The 23,654-nt window shown below is 40.3% G+C and overlaps 2 protein-coding genes across 5 annotated transcripts in view; one reads left to right on the plus strand and one right to left on the minus strand.

Annotated features, from left to right (window-relative positions):
* Positions 1–268: 268 nt before the first annotated feature.
* SLC3A1 (solute carrier family 3 member 1) lies at positions 269–21,628 on the plus strand. The gene is made up of 10 exons (XM_037895843.2): positions 269–791; positions 2,852–3,031; positions 4,849–5,003; positions 10,294–10,419; positions 13,212–13,331; positions 14,336–14,460; positions 14,963–15,161; positions 16,660–16,806; positions 20,077–20,193; positions 21,048–21,628. The coding sequence occupies exons 1-10, from the start codon at positions 356–358 to the stop codon at positions 21,486–21,488; spliced, it is 2,046 nt and encodes a 681-aa protein (XP_037751771.1). The 5' UTR covers positions 269–355; the 3' UTR covers positions 21,489–21,628.
* Positions 19,243–23,654, minus strand: part of PREPL (prolyl endopeptidase like) — a 29,853-nt gene continuing 25,441 nt past the window's right edge. For all 4 annotated transcript variants that reach the window (XM_043543780.1, XM_037895842.2, XM_027823005.3 and 1 more), the window contains one exon: positions 19,243–22,866. In XM_043543780.1, coding sequence (XP_043399715.1) covers positions 22,813–22,866 — 54 coding nt within the window. In that variant the 3' untranslated portion in view covers positions 19,243–22,812. The remainder of the gene's footprint in view (positions 22,867–23,654) is intronic.

Consider the following 23,654-nt stretch of genomic DNA (forward strand, 5'->3'; position numbering starts at 1 on the left):
TCTTCTTTTCATGATTGCAGTAGGAGATAAAAGTCTAGCTTGGCTAGTGTGAGAATGAGCAACTGAAGACATAACTTTGATCAGTTAGCATAAGAAATAAATCTGCATCCTAATAGAACTAGGCTATGGCCATGCTTCTTTGCAATAGTTTGCTATTTAGCTGAAGACATCTATTATGCAAAAGAATAGGAGCACTTTGTCCTTTTCATCCTCATTGTACTTTGACGGGTCAGTCAGGTTTATTTATAAACCACAGGCTAATTACCTTGCTTCCCGTTTCACTGAACAAAGGTATGTTGCCACCTCTCCTAGCTTCAGCAAGACTTCTCACAAGGACAAGACGTTCTGAATAAAAATGGCTGAGGAGGAAAGTAAAAGCTTCTCTCTTGAGCTGAGTGAGAAAGGAGGTATAGAAAACAAAGGATTTGCTCAAAATGAGGTGCTTAATGAAAAGGAATGCAATGCCAGCCTCCAAGAGGAGATACCAGAAACATGCACTGCCGGCATCAGCTCAGCAGCTGTGCAGAGCCAGGACTGTGAAGTTTTGAAGCCCTTTGCAGGAATGCGTAAGGAAGTCTTGCTTAAATTCTCAGGTCAGGCACGGTACAGAGTCACCAGAGAGATCCTCTTCTGGCTCATAATTGCATCTACACCAGTGCTTGTGGGGGCTACAATTGCAATTGTTGCCGTGTCGCCAAAGTGCCTGAGCTGGTGGCAAGCTAGTCCCATTTATCAGATCTACCCACGTTCGTTTAAGGACACCAACAAGGATGGGATTGGTGATCTGAAAGGTGGGTGCTCTACATTTTTGTGACTTTCAGTCCTTGGTTGCAAGAAGCTGTATGTATTATATATATGTCTGTTACCGCAATCTCTCACTCCCTAAGAAGTGTATTAACAATAGAGGCAGCCATCTGATTAGAGACAGATGGGATCACAAGTTAGCTAATAATCCACAGGTAGCCAGAACTGTGATTATCATTAACCATCTAATTAGGAAGGGCTCAAGTTGTAGAATCTAAACCTTTATCAAAGTTAAAACCTCCCCAAAGTATGCCACTGTTCAGAGCTGGGGTTTTGATTTGGCCCATCAGAGAGAAAAAGAGAGAGAACAGTGGCAAAACTGCAATTTGGATTAGAATTTCCCACCAAAATTTGAGGAGTGTTTGGAATCCAATGTTTTATTGGACAATCAATTAATTGCCATTTTGGATTTTGCTCCATAAAAAATCTGCGGGGAAAAGAAACCATTAACAAACGAAAGAGTAGAGGAAGAAATGCTATTTTTGAGCCTTTAGGGAGACTCAATACAAGTGTATCTGATACACTACATGGATGGGGCCAAATATTAAGAACTCAGTTGACTCACAGATTTTACTACAAGAAATGGATAGCAAAAGACAAAAAAAATAAAAAGTATATACAACAGGTACTAGACCATCATATCTTCTATCAGGAAGTGAAGAACAATGTGTTTCTATAAGTGGATAATATTTGTAATATGCCATGAACATAGATTAATTTTGATTTAAGAGGAGGGAGACTGGTGTGATTTAGGGACTGGAGCAGGGGTCTCAAACACGTGGCCTGCGGGCCGAATGCAGCCCGTGGAGTTATTTCCTGTGGCCTGCCAAACTCCCCTCAGCCCCCTCCCTGAACGCACTGCACCCCCGCTTCTCCGCCTACCTCCCAGCGCTTCCCGCTGCCAAACAGCTGCTTGGCCGCACTTAGAGTTTCCAGGAGCGAGGGGGAGGAGTGGGGACGTGGCATGCTCAGGGGAGGAGGTGGAGAAGAGGCGGGGCCAGATCGGGGATTTGGGGAAGGGGTTGGAATTGGGGGTGGGAAGAGGCGGGGCAGAGGCAGGGCCTCATGGAAGGGGTGGAGTGGGAACTGGGGGGAACGGCTTTAACCAAAGGAATTTTAAAAGTAAATGCGTGTTTTGTCGTTTGAGGGAGGTGCATTACTGAGGGTTTATATTTTATTAAAACCCCTCTTCGCATTACAGTTTTTAAAAAGTGAATACATTGACTTTTAATAGCATACTATATTACTCTTCATTTTTTGCTATACTTTTGTATCGTTGTATGAAAAGGTTTCAGTGATGTGACCCGTGGGCCAATGTACTAGTCCTCATGTGGCCCTCGTTGTGATTTGAGTTTGAGATCCCTGGACTGGAGAGAGAATTAGAGTGAGTAGTAGAGAAAAAGTACAGGTTAAAAGAAGAAGTGGGTTTTTTACCCACGAAAGCTTATGTCCAAATAAATCTCTTAGCCTTTAAGGTGCCACCGGACTCCTCATTGTTTTTGTGGATACAGACAAACACGGCTACCCCCTGATAATAGGTTAAAAGAGAATGTCTTCTATCTAACTGGAGGTGAAGCCTAGGGCTTTTTCATTTAAATCACACTTACCTGCTTCTCAGGGTGGTTGTGTGGATTAACTCACATTCCTTGAAAATGAAAATAGATAATACATACATTTTATTAACCTCAATATTCCAAAATTGAATGTTACATTTAATGAATGAAAGAATAAAAGCTGTAAGCCAGGGTGTAAATGCTGCTTGAATTAGCATCTTTGTTCTGTTTTTCATGATTAATCTTTTTGGGTTGCTTATTAGAAAATAAAGACCTTCAGTTGCCCTAAACCTTTTACATACTGTGACCCAACACTGCAACACAAAAGTTTTAGGATTCTGCTACCCTCTAGCCATAATGAAAGGGAAAGAGATCCCCGCCCATGGACCTGCGTACATCTTCCAGATGTGGGAAACTTAATTTCAACAGAAATGACAACGCTGCCACAGACATGTTGTTTTTGTCCTTCCAAAACAGACTCTCTTTATTTACAGGTATCCAAGAAAAACTGGATCATATCATGTATTTAAATATAAAAACGATCTGGATTACTTCTGTTTATAAGTCACCCTTAAAAGACTTTGGGTATGGAGTTGAAGACTTCCGGGATGTTGATGCTATGTTTGGAACGATGAGTGATTTCGAAAATCTGATTGCAGCTATTCATGACAAAGGTAAACTTGAGCTATGGCCTCCCCCCCCCCCCCCCCCCGCAAAAATGCACTGCTCACACATGGAATGTAGATGTACTTTTCTTCTTTTACTTCACATTTTGTTGTTTTGTGTTTCAATGTGTGTGTCTTTATACACTTCCATGGGCAGAGGGATTCAGAACATAGCAGATCGAATGGGGGTTCTGAATAGGGTTGCCAACTTTCTAATTGCAGAAAAATGGACACCCTTCCCCCTGCCCCTTCCTTGAGACCCTGTCCTCCACTCCCTCCATCCTCCCTCCCTCCGTCGCTTGCTCTCCCCTACCCTCACTCACAGGGGGTTGGGGTGCAGGAGGGGGTGAGGGCTCTGGCTGGGGGTGCTGGTTCCAGGGTGGGGCCAGAAATGAGGGGTTTAGGGTGCAGGGGGGGGTCTAGGCTGGGGCCAAGGGGTTTGGTGTGTGGGAGGAGGCTCAGGGCTGGGGCAGGGGGTTAGGATGCTGGACAGGGTGCGGGCTCTGGGAGGGGGCTTGGGTGGGGCAGGGGGTTGGGGAATAGGAGGGGGTGTGGGCTCTGGGCGGTGTTTACCTCAGGTGGCTCCTGGGAAGGCTGGCATGTCCCTCCGGCTCTGTGTGCCACCCCCGCACGCAGGTGCTGTCCCTGCACTGCAGCTCCCATTGGCTGCGGTTTCCAGCCAATGGGAGGTGTGGAGCTGGAGCTGGCAGCACATGGAGATTCTGTGGCCACCCGTATGCCTAGGAGCTGGAGGGATGTGTTGCCGCTTCCGGGAGCTGCATGTCGTGAGGAAGGGAGCCTGCCTGAGCCACCAACTAGACTTTTTACGGCCCAGCCAGCCACCAGGGTCCCTTTTCAACCAGTTGTTCCAGTCAAAAACTGGACAGCTGGCAACTCTAGTTCTGAAGGGATGAGTACTGACTACAGCATTACAACCCTTTCTACCAATCAGAAGCTTCTCCATTAGGGCTTCGTGGAACTTGGCCTATGCAACATGGATGGGAGCTAGGTAGTGGGAGAGGGAAGCCAGTACTACAGCATATGGACTCTGTAGATCCTCTAAAATCCACACAGGTCTCAGGATGGCTACTGGTGTTTTGGGATGAAAGTCTTTTCACGTTCCATGCTGTGGGACAGGCCCTGTTCTTTTTGACAGGTTGTATTTATTAGTCCGTGCAGCAATCTTCTGATGACTGAAACCTGAGATGCTGTCACTTCCATCTTTGCATCCATAAGCAATAATATTCTTGCTGGAGTTAGAAAATAAAATAAAGATGGGGAAAACTTGGGTTCTTTCCCTATCGTGACCTCCTTTGTTTGTCTGTTTAGATCCCAGTCCCACAAACATTTATTCAAGCACTTAACTTCATACAGGTGAGTAGTCCCATTAACTACAAAGGGACTGCTCATGTGCGCTAAGTTAAACAGATACATAAGTGACTGTAGGATGGGGCCTCAGTGTTTGTCTACACTCTAAAGGGTTTCACCAGTACAGGTTATACCAGTTCCCAAAATTAAATGACCTACACTGAAAAAAGGACTTTTTGCTGATATAATAGTATCTAAACTAGGGCTTTTGCTGACATAGCTATGTTGATCAATGGTGTGACTCTTCTACTCCTCCCGCCCCCCCCTTAACTGACAGCTATGCTGGCAAAACTTTTCCATGTAGACTAGGTCTTAGACTCTAAGCCCTTGAGGACAGTGGCCTCTCTTAATTGTATGTCTGTAAAGCCACCAGTGTTGTTTTGGCTTCTATGTTAATACTGTAAATTTTGTGACTTGGGATGTTTTGTTTTGATTTAATCTTTCCCACGTTTTGTAAGGTTTAAAGGTGATAATGGATTTAATACCAAACCACACAAGTGACAAACACAGTTGGTTTCAGCTGAGTCGCAATCGGACTGGGAAGTATGCAGATTACTACATCTGGCATGATTGTGCACACACTGATGGGACAATCACTCCTCCCAACAACTGGGTAAATAGAAGGTTTGGGGTCACCTTCAAATCAGAAAATGAGTAGCAAAATCACAGCAATGTAGTGAATATGAAATCATTGTGTGGTAGCTACTGCACCCAGATGTAAACTCAAATCTTTTGTTTCATTAGTAACTTCTGCTTGTATATTTGAGTTCATCTGAACAATGTGAATCAAGATACTAGAATAAGACAGTGAGGCAGCATTGCTTTTCTTCGATTTCATATGTTGTTAATCTGTTTTGATTTCTGTTCGTCTCCTTTAATTTTGTATCTAACACACTTTGGTATATGGTAGGACTGTCAAGTGATTAATGCAAAACAAATTAATAGATTTTTTAAATCGCAGTTTTAATTGCAGTGTTTATAATAGAATACCAATTTATATTTACGATGTGTTTCTACATTGTCAAATATATTGATTCCAATTACAACACAGAATAAAAGTGTACACTGCTCAATTTATATTATTTTGATTAAATACTTGCACTGTAATAAAGATAAGAAATAGTATTTTTCAATTCACCTCATACAAGTACTTTAGTGCAATCTTTATCATGAAAGTGCAACTTACAAACGTAGAATTATTTTTTTCCACATAACTGCACTCAAAAACAAAACAATGTAAAACTTTAGAGCCTACAAGTCCACTCAGTCCTACTTCTTGATCAGCCAATCTTGAAGACAAACAAATTTGTTTACATTTATGGGAGATAATGCTGCCTGCTTATTTACAATGTCATTTGAAAGTGAGATCAGGCATTCACATGGCACTCTTGTAGCCGGCGTCACAAGGTATTTATGTGCCAGATATGCTAAAAACATTTGTATGCCCCTTCATGCTTCAACTTCTCTTTTACAGTGCAAATTGTTGTATTAAAAATAAAATAAAGTGAGCACTGTACACTTTGTATTCTGTGTTGTAATTGACAATGTAGAAAATATTTATCATAAATTTAAATTGGTATTCTATTATTAACAGTGCGATTAGAATGGCCATGAATCATGACTTTTTAAAACCTCATGATTATCGTGATTATTTCTTTTAATCATTTGACAGCCCTAATATATGGGCATTCCATTTGGGGAGCTTCTTCCCAGCAGTCCTTTATGCCTGCCAACTATGATGTCAGAAAAACAAACCAGCACTTTGCTGGATTATTGCTTTCCTTCCTACCAGGCCAAGATGCTGGAAATTGGCTTATCTACTTATTTTCCATGTTTTACTTGGAAATCCAACCATTTACTATATGATAAGAACTTGCATCTTCTAAATAAATGAGCTAAAAACCAATAAATTAACATATTTCGCCATAATTATTTTTAACTTAATAACACAGCAAAACTTTTGAGAAATACCTTGAATATTGTCTCAAATCTAATCCAGATACAGCTGATGACTTTATTATTCTCAAATATTCACTGTTGCTGATATTTCAAAAGAGGCTGTTATGTCAGTTGGGGCTTTGTAGAAACAATAGCCAATAGAAATGCTCCCATAAAACTGAAGAAAATTCTCAGTGAAAACCTGCTTTTAAAAAACATGAATCCTTCCTTTGAGCATTTATAGCACAGACATACCAGCATTATGCTGGTTTATGAGAACTGGGAGGTGGTGGAATCTCCATCCTTAGAGGTTTTAAAGGCCCAGCTTGACAAAGCCTTGGCTGGGATGATTTGGTTGGTGTTGGTCCTGCTTTGAGCAGCAGATTAGACTAGATGACCTCCTGAGGTCTCTTCCAAGCCTAATCTTCTATGATTCTATGAACTGAAAATGAAATTGACTGTGAAACTGACTAGTTTATTTTCATGGTTTAACCTGAGAGAAATGCAAAAAGTTAAACATAATTATTTAAAATCCAGTTTACTTTTCACAATTGTTTTCAGTGTTTATTTTCTAAGTTGTTACTAGTAACAGCAGTGTAACAGCTGCTTCTTAGCACCAATAATAATAATAAATAAGGCTATTTTTTTTAAAAGGTATGATGTTTAACTGTACAGTGTGTGTTTAAAACTTAGTGCCACAAAAAAGGCTTCCCATTTCTCTCCATGTCTTTTTCTCACAGACTAACAGGAAGAAAAGTCCAGCTCAACACATTGCAAGCTCATCATGTATTTTATAGGGCTGTCAATTAATTGAAGTTAACTCACGTGATTAACTCAAAAAAATCACTCATGATTAAAAAAATTAATCATGGTTAATCGCACTGTTAAACAATAGAATACCAGTTGAAGTGTATCAAATATTTTGGACGTTTTTCTATATTTGCATATATATTGTATTCTGTGTTGTAATTGAAATCAACACGTATATTATTTTTATTACAAATATTTGCTCTGTAAAATTATAAACAAAAGAAATAGTATTTTTCAATTCACCTCATACAAGTACTTTAGTGCAATCTCTGTCATGAAAGTGCAACTTACAAATGTATTTGTTTGTTTGTTTTTGAGTGCAGTTATGTAACAATGTAAAACTTCAAAGCCTACAAGTCCACTCAGTCCTACTTCCTGTTCAGCCAATTGCTCCGACAAATAAGTTTGTTTACATTTACAGGAGATAATGCTGCCATTTGCTTATTTACAATGTCACCAGAAAGTGAGAACATGCATTTGCATGGTGCTTTTGTATCTGGCATTGCAAGGTATTTATGTGCCAGATATGCTAAACATTTGTATGATCCTTCATGCTTCCATTCCAGAGGACATGCTTCAATGCTGATGATGCTCTTAAAAAAAAAATGCATTAATTAAATTTGTGACTGAACTCGTTGGGGGAGAATTGAATATCCCCTGCTCTGTTTTACCCACATTCTGCCATATATTTCATGTTATAGCAGTCTCGGATGATGACCTAGCACATGTTGTTCATTTTAAGAACACTTCCACTGCAGATTTCATAAAATGCAAAGAAGGTACCAATGTGAGATTTCTAAAGACAGCTACAGCACTTGACCCAAGTTTAAGAATCCGAAGTACCTTCCAAAATCTAAGAGGGATGAAGTGTGGAGCATGCTTTCGGAAGTCTTAAAAGAGCAACATTCTGATGCAGAAACTACAGAACCTGAACCACCAAAAATGAAAGTCAACCTTCTGTTGATGGCATCTGACTCAGATAATGCAAATGAACATGTGTTGGTCCGCACTGCCTTGGATTGTTATTGAGCAGAATGCATCATTAGCATGGACGCATGTTCCCTGGAATGGTGGTTGAAGATGAAGGGACATATGAATCTTTAGCGCATCTGGCATATAAATATCTTGCAATGCCAGCTACAACAGTGCCATGAGAATGCCTCTTCTCACTTTCAGGTGACATTGTAAACAATAAGCGGGCAGCATTATCTACTGCAGATGTAAACAAACTTGTTTGTCTGAGCGATTGGCTGAACAAGAAGTAGGACTGAGTGAACTTGCAGGCTCTGAAGTTTTTCATTGTTTTGTTTCTGAGTGCAGTTATGGAACAAAAAAAAAAATCTACATTTGTAAGTTGCACTTTCACGACAAAAAGATTGCACTACAGTACTTGTAAGAGGTGAATTGAAAAATACTATTTCTTTTGTTTTTTTACAGTGCAAATACTTGTAATAAAAATGAATACAAAGTGAGCACTGTACACTTTGTATTCTGTGTTGTAAATGAAATTAATAGATTTGAAAATGTACAAAACATCCACAAATATTTGAATAAACGGTACTCTATAATTGTTTATCAATGCAATTAATCACAATTAATTTTTTTAATTGCTTGACAGCCCTAGTATTTTATTAATAGTCCTTTTTATTACTGTTGAAATTCTTAGAAGCACCTAAATTGCTTGTACAAAATATACTAGGCTAGGGAAAAAATTGACAGTCTTATACCAGGATTAAGCAGATTTTATTATGTTTGGAGAGAAACTTCAAAATTTGAGCAAATAAATATTTATATGTGACAAAGCTCTGTCCTTGTCTGCGTGGGTCCTGCAGTTCCTGGCGGATTTTGCTAGCCTCAGAGGCTCACTGTGACCCTCCACGTAGCCCTTCTCTCTCTAGAGGCAAGGGTCACAGCCTACTGAGCCATTTTCATCATAAGCCAGCAAGAGAGGTGAGGAAAAGCCATCCTCCCTTGCACAATCTCTGTCTCCCAGTCTCAGTGATTAATCAGGGGGCCAAAAGGGGGGAGACCAGGCCCGCCCTCTACTCCAGGCTCCAGCCCAGGGACCCTATAGTATGAGCTATGGTAGATAGACTTTTTAGAAACAGGACATGTACAATTTCCTGGGCTACTTCCCCACAGCATCCCCCACTTCCTCAAGATCCACTTCACCCTACCTCAGGGCCTCCTTCCTTGTGCCTGCTATGGTGTGTACTGCTCAGTCTCTCCAACAGCACAACTTCCTCCTGCAGCTCCTTTTATGCATGCCCACCTGCCTAACTGGGGGGGCTTTTAACTAGTTTCAGCCAACTCCTGATTGGATTCAGGTGTCCCAATCAACCTAGCAGCCACCCTGCTTTCTGGAAAGATCTTAATTGGCCCCAGGTGTCTTAATTGACCTGGAGCAGCTGCCATTTGCTTATTCTGGTAACAGGGATTTGTTTAGCCTGTGGCTAATATATCTGTCTCCCATTACTTTACTATAGTCATCTGGCCTTGCCCCATCACAATAATAATATGAGATTGACCAAGCACAAGTACGTCTATTAAAGATGATAAATACCAAGGCATAGGCAGAAGTGTACTAGGGTAGATGATTTGCATATGAAAGATCATATATAGCAGCTGTTATGTCTTTGCAGGTTAAATAAGTTAGTAGTAGGAGTAGGTGAAATATATGGAAATTGTTTTACAGTTGTGGATGAGATTTATACTTGTATGGAAATGTGAATTTGTTAGGTTAATGTTAAGGAAAAACATATCATTTAAATGAGGGTATTTTCTGTTTACGTTTATTAATGAAAAAATAGAGTAATATTAAATTCCATTTTTTAGTCATCATGATTTGAAGATGCACTGAGCACATGCAGCTCCCATTGACTTCAACGTTTTTCATGTAACATTCATATATGTTCAGTAAATTGGATTTTAAATAGTTATATTGCATATTTACTTTTGCATTTCTCTCCTTTGGACAATGAAAATAGACTAATCAGTTTCAGGCCAACTAACTGTTATGGATAGTAAATGAATACTATTTACTAAGTGATGCATGCCTTTCTATATGCTTGTAAAGCACTGTGTAAATTAGTATGCTGTGCAAATGCTCATCATTTCTTAAATAATTAATAATCATAATTTATTTATGTGATCAGGTGAGTGTTTATGGGAATTCCAGTTGGCAATATGATGAGGTGAGAAAGCAATGTTATTTTCATCAGTTTGGGAAAGAACAACCAGATTTAAACTTCCGCAACTCTGCCGTGCAAGAAGAAATCCATGTAAGTATATAATCCACTGTTGCTATTCCAGTAGTAAGGAAATGGTTGGGTTTTATGTTTGTTTTAATTTTTAGAATGTAATTTCTTCATATAGTTGACAATCCAGTGGGAAGTAATTCAAGGATTAGTGTCTATGCAAACAATACAGACAAGGAAGTGTCAACACAAATATACCTGTTTAGGCAAAATCTAAACCATATATTGTAATGCTTCAAGTATCATAGTCTTATCTTTGAAGAGTGTCCTTCTAATTAAGAAAAAGAGGCAGCATTCCATTGAAAGAGTCACCTACATTGCAGTACCACGGCCTGTAGTCTGCAGCGTTCTGACCATTATTGTATTATACTTTTAAAAGGATTAAACAGATAATATCTAGGATCTAGTTTCTGTGTGTGAGGTTTACACAAATGTACACCTCTCCCTGGCTGGTCAGATGCAGACTGCACTCATCTTCTCCTGACTCCTAAGACAGACACAGGACCTTCCATGTATTTCTTATAATTGTCTTGACCCAGCAGCAAAAAAGTCTCTGCCTCCTGCTGCCCTGGGACTTCTCTACCTGGGTCCCAGCAGCATCATTTCCCTGCGACCCCCTCCTGCTGCCCCAGGACCTTCTCTCTGCTGTAGGCCCTATGTGAAAGGAGGGCTCAGTGGCAGGGCAGGGCTGTGTCTTTAGCCCCGAAGCTCTCACACAGAGCTATGCCAAGCCCTGAAAATCTTGTGATCGGAGGAGTGTCTCACTTCATTGTGACAGCTCTTCCTGAAGCTTCCAAAATACCATGCTTGTGAAGCGTTCACACAGGAGATCATTACCTTCTCCCAGCTGCTCAGAGGGAACTCCCCTTACCCACCTCACACAGGCTGGGGGAGCTCCCCCTTTATCCTCTCCATCTCCCACCCCATCATTGTCCTCTGTACCCCATTCACCTGCAACTTCCAAATCTTTCTCCTGCGCCCCCCAGTGCCCTGATCCCCCTCACTCCCTCGTTCACTTCTCAGCGTTTGGGCTGCTCTCAACAGTCCATGTGGCCCGTCTTGCACCCTGAATCACAGAGTGGCAGCCATTTTGCCTGTGGGCCTGGCTTCAACCTCATGGAAAATAGTTGGAGGTGGTAGCCAAATTTATTAAGAGCAGCCTGACTTCTAGGTGCAGATAAAGTATAGGAAAAGAGCAGCCATCTTGCTGGCTTCAGCCCCACTGACAGTAATAGGAGATGGTGCCATTTTGAATTAGGGAAAAATCATGAGTTGGCACCTGTCATCGTGTTTTCAGGAAACATTAAAAAAATATAGCCGCAAATTGTTAGGGGGTGCTCAAATCATGAGAGTTGGCAATACTGGGCATCTTAGCATGTCTGCAGAAAAATACTCTTGACTAGAAGAGTCTAATACGTTTCAGAAGTGCTGCTGAGCACCACTAGTTCTATCAGTATTTTAAGGAACAAGAAAACAGTAGGTTCGTGTTTTAAAAAGAAGCTCTATTTCAAAAGGCTGGTGCTTTGTGACTTAATAGGAGACCAGAGCTACTCTGTGACCGTATGAAATCTTTTACATTCTGTGTGGAGAAACCAAACAAAGGAAGCTGCAACAGTCAAGCTTTACCAACACCCTGCCAATGTTCCACAACCAACCTCTGTGTATAAAGGTAGTTCAGTCTCCATGGCACAAACCATCCTCAGTGTTTTTGTGCTGGTTCTAATTGAGAGGTTTTTACAATGTGCACAAGGGCTCAGCTGAGACCTCTTTCAGTGCATGAAATCACCATCGAGGCTATTGACATGGCTACCTGCAGTTGTTTTCAGAATTACTGTAAAGGGACAACAATTCAATAAAATGGAGTATGTCTTGACCTAATAAAATCAGTGAATCTTTAACATGGACTAGTTGAATTCCATCATATTTTTGACCGAAGTCCTGGCTTGTGCAAGTGTATTGTATATGTAATAATAATAAATGGCAGCACTGTGTGCATTTTTATTACTTAGTTGAAAGATATTGTCTGGTACATAGTAACAGTTACACAGATTGCTGCAGGGGGATTAAACTTTGGACTCATCTGTTAAAATTTAGGACTATTAAAATTATAGTAATGAAATAACCATGCAAGCATGATATAATTTTACTGATAATAGCTAAACTCTGAATTTGATAAAGAAATCACAGATCCAAAACCCTTAACTTAGGTAATCATTTTTCATTTTCCAGAAAATAAATCTGAATTATTTTCACATCAGTTAAATAAAAGAGAACAGATTTACGAAGTATAACTGTGTAAAAGAAAACCAGTGTCAAAAGGTCTGTGCAGAACAACGAACATTTGTATCAATATGTTCTCATTGCCTGCAGGCTTGATGAGTATACACCAATCATAGGGCTTAGCAGAATCAGCTTTCTTTACACTCTGTTCCTCTTGATTAGGTATTTACAAACTGCTATAAGGCCCAGATTCTTTGATAGACTAGATTAAAGATGGCTTCCTGTGAGATATGGGTTTTTTGCTGTCCCCTGCCCCCCTTGAATGCTTGGAGCAATCATGGCTCTATGTCTATTATGGTTGAAAAATAATTCAAATATTTCCTTTTTGGTAAGACAAACTCAGCCATTGATAGTAGCTTCAATCTAAAAGGGTCAGCTTTAACCCTACTAAAACTTGAAATTTAAAAATGATGTATTGTTATATAATGCTATTAGTATGTATTATGTATTTAATAAATTATGTGCAATGTATTGGATTTAAATTAATATTGGGAAAGTGGTTGACTCATCAAGAATTATCTCCATTTTATTTTTAGGATATTATCAAATTTTGGCTTGGCAAAGGCATTGATGGGTTTAGTATCAATGCTGTTAAATTTCTTCTAGAAGCAACACACCTGAGAAATGAACCTCAAGTGAATAAATCCCACAATCCGGTAACACATTTTCTGTTTTGAATTTGTTTGCTCCTTATTGTCTTTGGAGATGTATTTATCACTAATACATTTCCCCTTTGAATTGCTAATGGGACTTGCTCTTTTTTTTTTTTCTGGTAGGTTTTGCATTGACAATAAATTACAGTGAAATGTGTACAGATGAGCTTCAGAAGTATATGACTAATTATTTATGGAACTTGCCTTTAGTGGGGGCCCAATAAAGTCAGGAAATGATGCCAACATTGAGAGGCAGTAACATTACTGAGTTGACAGAAAGACGTGCATCTTGTTGACTTGGCAAGTCACTACAAGAATCTCATTTATATTGCTTCTGCCTGGAATCTGGTATTCAGCAGTATCTACTGTATGTGTCATGATCACTAGTGTAAACTGGGTTATATAGATTATTCCTCATTTAGATTGATGTGTTACTCAAATATTTAGCCCCTCATCTAGCACAGCATTAGATAAATAACTAATGAAGATGCAGCTTCAAAACTGTGCCATTAATGTATTATTTAAATGATTCACTAGTTCAGATAGATATTTTGAAATAACTATATTCCCCATAAGGCCACAATACTTGCTATCTTTACGCAAAATGAGCGGTACCTTATTTTGTGAGTAGTCCCACTGAAATCCTCAGGGAGCAAAAACAGGAGTAAAGGTGGCAGAATCAGTGCCTCATTTATCAAAGTCCATTTCTAGGGAGTAGGGGCTTGGGGCAGTGAGTGGTGCAATCCCTCTCCCCTTTGCAGTCAAGCCAGCTTCAGGGCATGGGAAAGGAAATGCCAGGAGCTTGGGCTACCTTGTATGTTTTTTGCAGCACCACAGTCTCAGGTGAACAGGAAAAAAGAGTAGGTAATATCATCATGCCCCTAGTTTGCTAACAGACTCAGGTAAAACATTATCTGAAGTGGTGCACTGTCTTTTGATAAACTTTGGAAAATGTAATTCAATGAACAATAGGAGGGCTAATGCAAAGTGTTACATTATTCTTCAAGGAGAGTATCTCAGCATATTCTGAGCTGTATCATGACTACACCACCACTCAAGTGGGCATGCATGATATCATCCGCAGTTTCCGGCACACCATGGATAAATTCAGCACTGAGCCTGGCCGATACAGGTAACTCAGTTTGTTAGGTTTCAGAGTAACAGCCGTGTTAGTCTGTATTCGCAAAAAGAAAAGGAGTACTTGTGGCACCTTAGAGACTAACCAATTTATTTGAGCATAAGCTTTCGTGAGCTACAGCTCACTTCATCGGATGCAGTGAGCTCACGAAAGCTTATGCTCAAATAAATTGGTTAGTCTCTAAGGTGCCACAAGTACTCCTTTTCAGTTTGTTAGCACAGCAGTATTGAATTTTCCCTCTAATGCTAAAGGCACAATCTCACCGGTTGATAAACTGGTTTGTCATGGTAAAATGCTTTTGTAGGAATACCTGCCATTAATAGTGACATATAGATATGTAATATATAGAAAGAAAAGCAAATTCTTTTCAAAGACAATACTGAATTATTAGATATGTCAAGATCCATTCTAGTTCCACGTAAAACTGATAAAACCCTGCATGGACACAATTTCAATTTTCCTTTTTAAAAGAACCCACTTGTGTGCTCCTTTGTAGGTTTATGGGAACTGAAGCCAATCAGCAGGAAAACATCGAAGCAACAATGATGTATTATGGAACATCTTTTGTCCAAGAATCAGATTTCCCCTTCAACTTCTACCTAATTAACATGGAAAACCTCTCAGGAAATAGTATTTTTGAAACTGTATCTTTGTGGATGAAGAACATGCCCAAAGGAAAATGGCCCCACTGGGCGGTAAGAGTTCAGACATTTAAATGGCCTGTTCCTGCTCCTATTACAGCCCACAGCAAAGCTCTCATTGGAGTAAGATCAAGCCCAAAATAACTGTAGCTGTGTATCTGTGGAATCTACCATGTTCTCTCAGTACGCAACAGCAATGGCTGTAGCGGGTCCATGTTGTCCATCCCAAGCATATTTACAGGAGTGTGATAAGCATTTTTGCCTAGTTTTAAACATAATCATCAGGCACACAGTTTTATTCTTTCAAGATAATATTCCACTCCCCTTTCCCTGACCAAACAGGGTTTGTGACAGGAATGATGTGGGGTTTGGGAAAGGCAACAGAATCCACCTCCAAACCTTCAGGCAAGTTTGAAACAGCTCCACACCACGTCCATGTCTGCTGCTTTAGCTCTGGGACTGAAATAGAGGCTCTGCCCCATGCACCTTCTACATAAGGGATTGTGGCCTCTGACTCTACTTAACTGTGCATAAAGTGGTTACACCCCTGCCTCTCTTTCCCCCCATGTTGGGCTGTGCAAGCCAAGCTGCCCAAGTGTGCCGGCTCCTTGTACGCCTACCTCCAGGGCAGTGGGATCACCATAGTCCCAAAGTGCTGAGAGGCTTCCATTGCTCCTATTATAAGCGATGAATGCTACCCTCACAAAACCAGCACTACGCAGCAGAAAAAATAAGTGTGGTCAGCAAAGCAAACGTTGGCAGAAAGACATGAGAAGTGTAAGGGAGGGTATTTGTGTTAGAATGGAAGACACAGTTGGCTGGGATGCTAATATATCTGCATTGTTTACTTCTGTCTGTCATGCTGTTGGCAGTATTTCCAGATTTCAGTTGTCAGGCAGAAAATTGTACTGATACAAAAATACTCAAATATTTTCCCTTGAGGATATGGAAGTGAAAGAAAGAAGCCCAATAAACATAATAGTTTGCATCATAGGATTTTATGTAGAAAACCTTTGAAAATATAAGAAAAAAGATAATACAAAATGGATATGATGATCAAAGGATGCCTTAATATATCAATGCATCCTGAGGTTTATAGTTAAAAAAAACCTACCTCTTTTACTTAATATGATAAGATCTCCCTCTGCATTCAGTGATAATGGAATAGATTTGCTACCATTATACTGCAACTTTTTTTTGGGGGGTGGGGGAGAAGCAATAGTAAAACAGTTATGCTACTGAGCACTCTTATCATAAAGCATGTAAGTGCTTGGACAATACAATAGAAATATATGTGAAACTTTTCCTCTGGGACTACTAGCTATCCAGTGCTTTTAACATACATCATTTCACAAGGAAACATAGAGCCAGATTCTCCTCACTTACACCTTTATAAATGCAGAACAATTCCACTAGTTTAAATGAAGTTACTCCATGTTTACATTGATGTAAATGAACAGAACTTGTATTAGACCAATGTCATATGGAAGTATTTAGTCCTAGTATGGGCCTTTATTCTTTTATTTTGATATAAGAAATTATTTTTGTTTAGGTTGGAGACCCTAGCACTTCTCGAATTGCATCTCGGATTGGAAAAGAATACACTAATGTCATAAATATGCTCCTTTTAACTCTTCCTGGGACATCTACAACTTACTATGGTGAAGAAATAGGAATGGAAAATATTGCATCTGAAAATGTAAGTGAAGGACTTATAAATTCAAATCCCCTAAGGAGCACTATTAGTTCTAAGTACACAGAATTTTCCAACAAAACAGTAACTTTTGTTTAATTAGGCACATATATTTCTCATTCCATCCCAAACTGCTATCGTTTCTAAAATTACTTTCCCCAGTGAAAGGGGAGCAACCACTTGATTATTCTCATTTATCGTCCTCTCCATGAAAAGTCAGCATTGAGTGGGAGCACTCTGAATGGCAGATGTTCCTCCTTTATTGGTTTCTTAGTTCTCTCCCATAGTGGGTTTGAGTGGGACCAGCCTTGACTGAGTGATTAAGCGTGTGGGAGAACCAGAGTAGCTTCATCTCCTCATACCCCTGCACAGAGCTAGTTGTTATCCAGCCCTAGACGACCTGAGCACAAGGACTCCATGTGGATAACAGCAACGGTAGGGCTATCCTTCCCAAAGTAGGCTCCACTGCCTCCACCCCCAGCAGGGCTGAAGGAAGTATATAGTGTTAAAGGGTGTAGTAGAATAGAATACACATTGCATTCTTATCGCTAATAGTGATAATACACATCTAGGCACCAAAGCAGTCTGCCTTGGATACTGAAGAGATCTGTGTTGAGGCAAGGAGTTTCAGTGACAAACCCACCCCTGACCCTGTCCAGTGGATTAATGAGTACTTCTAGCAGCTAAATCTTTTCAGGAAAACTTTGCCTTTCCTTCCAGAAATATGCTGACAAAGCTTCTCAAGGGCTTATTACTACAGATCCCAGAGCCTTGTCTGCTGCAAACACAAAGCTGCTGCTTAGAAAGGTGTCACCCTTTGGCACAGCCCTCTCTCTCTCTCTCTCTCTCTGGGGTTTCAATGGACATCCCGTTCTGAGCCCTGGGACACGGAAGGGAAGGAAAGATTTCCTTTAATCCTCAGAGACAGGACTCATGAACAGGGTCTCTGAGAAAGGAGTAGTCATTTCTGAAGTACACTTCTGCAGCCATGAAAATTTACTCCTGGAGGAATTCTGCACCAAAAAATTAAAAATTCTGGACACAATATTTTAAAAATCTGCAAATTTTATTTATCAAAACAAGATAATCACCCCACTTCCAATTATTTTGGTAATTTATTTCAAAGTACCTGTCAGCAAGTATGTCTGTAACAATAGACAAATAAGATTCAGGAAATTTTTTTGATGAATAGATTCCTCACTAGGCATACTAATACAGAACTCTAAGTAATAAGTCATTTAAATGACAATACAGAACCATATTTCCTGCACCCCTCAGAAGCAGTGTAAACGCTTCGGGGAGTCAAGGGTAACAGAGGAGTTGAGGGAAGTAATTGCTGGGATAGAGTCTGGGTGTGAACTTGGAGGTGTTGCTGGGTATGGGTGGGAAAAGTATGGAACAGGGTTTGGGGGGGGGCAAAGAGGGATTGTTAGAGAGCCTTCCCCATGCAGACCCTGGCTTACCCTTAACTTCTCCCATTCAGTCAGGTACATCTGCCCCTGGCCCCATGTGTCCCTGCACCCTAGTCCCCCCATGTCTCTGTGCCCCCACTCAGCCAACCCCCTTCCCCCAAGTGGCCCTACACCCCCCCCCCCAATCCTCATGTGTTCCTGCACCTCCACTCCCATACAGTCCCTGCCACAGTCTGTCCTCCCACACTAGCCCTTATGAACCCCTGTCTTTGACCCCCCAGCAGCCCCATGTGCCCTACACTGTCTGTCTCTCTCCATATTTCCTGTCTCCTGACGTGGCCCAACCAGTGCTGTGAAGAAGGCAGGATCTTTCTCTTCTCTTTGGTCACTGAGGCTGGCCAGGGATTGGCTGCTCTGTTCTAGTGCCACAGTGGCCCCTTGTTGGCAAAAGGTAGAACTGCAGTTACTTTCCACCAGAAGTAATTTTTTTCCCTGCAGGGGAAAAAAATTGTGTGGCACAGAATTCCTGCAGGAGTAACAACTGAAGCCCCAGGAGATAAAGTGAATAAGGTGAGGGAGCATTACAGGGTACAGATATCTTGGATTGATGGTTATCCTGCCTGTCAGATCATGTGAGCAGGAGACACCCAATATCTATATTGCCATAGGAAGGAAAGTGGTACAGCTGGTCAAAATTTTCCTAACAGCTTTTCACTGAGGCCTTTTTTACACGCCCCCCCCCCTTTTTTTGTGAAATTGCTGAAATGTGTGTGTGAAATAAACTTATCATGTTTTTAAAATTTATCAAATCATTGCAACTGTTGCTAGAGCTTCTGATAATTTAGAGAAGGTAATCAATCAGTCAAAATTTTTGAAAAAAATTTTCAAAAACATTCAGGAAATGTTTTTGAAAAAGTCTTTTTTGAACTCATCAAAACAAAACTTGAAAAGCTAGCTTTGTGAAAACTTCCATTTTTTGATCAGCTGTAATAATTTGTTTTGCAACATAAGCACAAATGTCACACTTTCCAAAATTTTAAATAATTTTATGTTTTGCAAGCAAGTTTTGACATGTTTTTCATTTACCTGTTACACACCATGAGTTCTAAGAGTATTACTTGCACTTGAGGAGGGAATTCTACAAAAGGACTCATATATTGAAAACTGTAATATATTTACAAAGCACTCATCAGGACAGATTAAGTTTGCTCAGATAATTAGAGCTAAAAATATAATACACAGTAGAACAGTTAAACACTGATATGCTACTGAATAAGGTACTTAGTCTTCAAATTTAATATAAACTTTGATTATTCAAATATTAGTACAGTATCTCTTTCCAGGATACAGATCACTCCATACATCCACTAACTGTATTTGTATCTATCGAAGAATTTACATGGCCCTCATTACTGTAAAATCTGAGCACCTAATAATCATTAATAGCTTTTTATCCTCACACTACTTCTGGGTGGGGGTAAGCAACTACTATCCCCATTTCACAGATGGGGAACTGAAGCACAGAGTAGATAAGTAACTTCTCAGAAGTCACACAGAAAATCGGCATCTGACCTGGGAATTGAACACAGGTCTTCAGCACCCAGTCCAGTGCCAAATCCATTACATAGTTTTTCCTCCCCCTTTCAGTGATAGCTTTTGATTCTCTCTCTTCATGATTCTCCTGCACTTTTGGGATTTTTAATTACTTCCTGTCAAGCTTTAAGTCTAGGACGCAATTAAAGTCCCCTATGAGATGAAATAATGACATGAGAGAGAAGTTTGAGCAAAAGATTGTTTAACTGGATCATTCTTTAGCACATTAACAAGGATGTTGTTGAATGGTGCCCAATACTCTTATTTTTAGGTGACCTTTCCAGAGAAGTCACCCATGCAGTGGAATGGCAACCTTCATGCTGGCTTCAGTGAGGGTAACACAAGCTGGTTACCTGTTAATCCAGACTACCAAAATGTAAATGTCGAAGTAAGTATTTAAATTAAGGACACAGTCGTATGGGTTAAAAAAAAAATGCTAGCGAAATAGCTTCAGCTAAATGAAGCTCTAATTTGTTTTGATTAGTGGAATGTGGCAGTTAAAACTAAAACCAAGAAAAAATTCTGTGGAAGAAAATTGGTAAAAAAAAAAAAAAAATCTTATTGCAACAGCAAAGGCTATTTTGCCAGCCCTCATTTAACCAGAAGAATACGGTGGTAACTTTTTTTAGTCTAATTCATTTAATTTTTCAACATTAATCTGCAATCTACTCACCCCCATTTTAATTTAGATTAATACAAGTAGGCTTTGTTAAACTTAGCAGGAAAATAAGATGGATGCATTTCTAGGTTTGGATATGTTGTTTTGTCTAAGACAAACTTAGCAGTCGCTGTTACACCAAGTAGGTCAAGTACAGGTATTGTTGATGTACAACAGTGAACAACAGCAAGGAAAAAGCACTGGAAACTAATCCATTGGGGGTTGCTTCTGCAGCACTGAAGTCAGTGGGAGCAAGATCAAGTCCTTGATGCTGAATGCTCTGATTCCTTGGTAGGGAATGCTTTGCTGACAGGAGTGCATGAAGCACAATGGAAGGAACAAAGACAGTTGTAGGAGGAGGAGACAAGGCTATCCTCGTTGGTGGAGTGGCAAAGGTGGACAATATGGGGAGAGAGAAGGCAGAGTTGTGAAAGTCCTCAAAGGTTGAGGACAAATAGCTTCAACTTGAATCTGTGGAAGGATTTGCAGAGGGGGCTGAGAGTCAAAGCTGTGAAGATAATCTTAGATGTGGTAAGCACTTCTGTCCTACAAATGATGTGACTTTTTTTTTTTTTTTTAAACAGGTTCAAAAGACTCAACCCAACTCAACACTGAATCTGTATCGAGAGCTAAATTTACTTCGCAACAATGAGCTGCCCATTCATAGGGGATGGATGTGCTACATTTGGAATGACAGCAATGTTTTTGTGTATCTGAGGGAATTAGATGGATTAGACACAGTCTTTATAATGGTTCTCAATTTTGGACAGGAATCAATCATAGACCTGAAAGCTGTAGTTTCTGAGCTTCCATCTGAAGCTACCATAAGACTAAGCACTAATTTTAGCAACACTGGTAAAGTTGTAAATACCAAAACAATTAAAACTGAAAAGGGGGAAGGAATTGTCCTAGAGTATAAAACAAGGAAGACAGTTCATACTATGGAAGCTTTCCAAGTTAAGTGTTTTGTGGCTGAAAAAGCATGTTATTCTAGTGCCTTGAACATACTTTACATGCACTGCTAAGCGTGCGGGGATGTAGGAAATTTTGTTTTATGCATTTAAGGTAGGAAGTGTTGATTTCAAGTAAATGCTGTGAATAGTGTGGCAATGGCTTTTTAAACTTGCTGGTTTGTGTATTAAATGAACAGCAGCCTCTAAACTAATGTGGCTTAATTGTCTGGCCTTTTATTGGTGTGTGAGCGGATGGCGGAAGGTGCTTAACTTAAGGGTAACCAGCAACCACAGAGGGTAGAGTTTCCAGAGGGTTTGTGAACAGGCACCAGAAAGGATCAGGATCATCCCCCGTAAAGCCATCCTTGGGCCTGTTCCATTCCAGATAAGTATTTGTGCAAGGGTAGAACACTAGCCCTATGCCTATAGGGCTCCTAGAGGCATTGTGCCTAAGGTATAAAGCTCTTAAGATTTCCTGCTTGAGTGTTGTACCTGTGTACCCCTATTGTAGGCTGTATCTGACTGCCACAACTCAGCCCCAAATCCTGTGGCAGTTTACACTCCACAGTACTTGTTTTGCAAGTTTCCTATTTGTGTAGCAGGCACTGAATTGTCTGAAATAGTTAGAAGCAAATAAGTTGTCAGGTCAGTTTTAAAACAACTCATTTAGGGGAAAGAGAAAATTGAGAGATGATCAAGGCAAATATGTAACAAATTTAAGTGTTTGTTTCGTATCAGCTGGAAGAAAAATTTACTTACTGAACATGTCATAATTAAGGCTAGTCATGGGTTATGTGACTTTACTGGACCTCCGTGACTTCTAGGGCTTCAGGATGGGGGGCTGGCTGGAACCAGGACACTGCAGCCCCAGTCCCAGGCTTGGCAGGGGCTGGGGCCGTGTGCCCAAGCCCCACAGCTTTTGCCAGGGTTTGGCAGGGGCTGCAGCTGGGAGCATGCTCCCCTGTCCCACAGCCATGGCCAGCTCTGGAGTGGGGGCTTGGCCTGTCAGTCACTCTCCCCCGCCCATTATTTTTAGTAAAAGTCATGGACAGGTCACGGGCTCTGAATTTTTGTTTAGTGCCCGTGATCTGTCAGTGACTTTTACTAAAATTAACAGAGAAGAATTATGACTAAGGCTAAGATTTTATCAATGAAAATAGAGATGCTGCTCCTCCAATGCAGCAGGGAAGGAACTTACCACCTGGTATGTATGTGTAAGTCAGTAGCTCACACAACTCTGCACCGGAAGCAGGGACCCATTACAGCTGGTTCCTTTGGAGAATGAGTGCTCATTTTTTAAATGTACAGGTATGTGATATGGCTTTTTCAGAAGTCTGTTTTTAAATCTTTCAACAAATTCTGAAATAACTGTGCATGTTAAGTAAACCACTTCAAGTTATTCTCTCTCAAGTCCAAATTCTTTGTACAGAAAAGCAAGGTGGCTTGTAACCTAAAACAATGAAAATTTAGTTAAAAAAAATCAGACTACTTATTCTAAAAAAAACTTTGGATTTCTGTCAAACTCTTCCCACCCTTTTTCTGGCCCCTTCTTACATTATTCACTCTGATAGCCACTGGTACCACTAAATGCTGCCCTGCAGCAATCTGAGATTTAAACAGAGTTTCCCGCTCAATTTTCTTTAGAAAAAAAGCAGCCACTGGGATCTGTAAAGCTTCCCAGTAAGAAAATGTTATTGGGCAGGGGACAGCAGTAGCCGTGAAGGAGGTGTCACCAGGTGCTTTCAGAGCTGATTTGCTTAAACCACAATGCTACTTGCAGAAAGCTTAGGAGTTAAAAAAAATCCACTTAAAATCTGGAATTTCTAAAAGCCAAATTGCCCCCCACAGTATAAATCAAACTTGCAAAATTTAAAGCTGCAGAAACACATTGGTAATTTTCTCAACCCAGAAGGCTGATGAGAGCAAATGAAAGGCAGTTTAAATCAGAACATTTTAAGACTTTACAATTGGATGGTGTAAAGCTTTCGCTTTTACTGTACCAATACTTTGTACTAATTAGAGTTGTTCATCCAAAGGTATCAAAGCACTTTACAAACCATTAAAGCTCAGAACACTGGTGAGCAGTACTGTAGTTACGTACCTCATTTAAAAGATGGGTAAACTGAGGCACGATGAGGTTAAGTGACTGTCTATGGTCATACACACAGCGACCCAGGAACAGCAGCTGAGAATTCTAACTCCCAGGCCCATCCAACTCAACCAGTGGTTCTCATTTGT

This window comes from Chelonia mydas, chromosome 3, assembly GCF_015237465.2.
Source record: "Chelonia mydas isolate rCheMyd1 chromosome 3, rCheMyd1.pri.v2, whole genome shotgun sequence".
In the NCBI taxonomy this organism is placed as follows: domain Eukaryota; kingdom Metazoa; phylum Chordata; order Testudines; family Cheloniidae; genus Chelonia; species Chelonia mydas.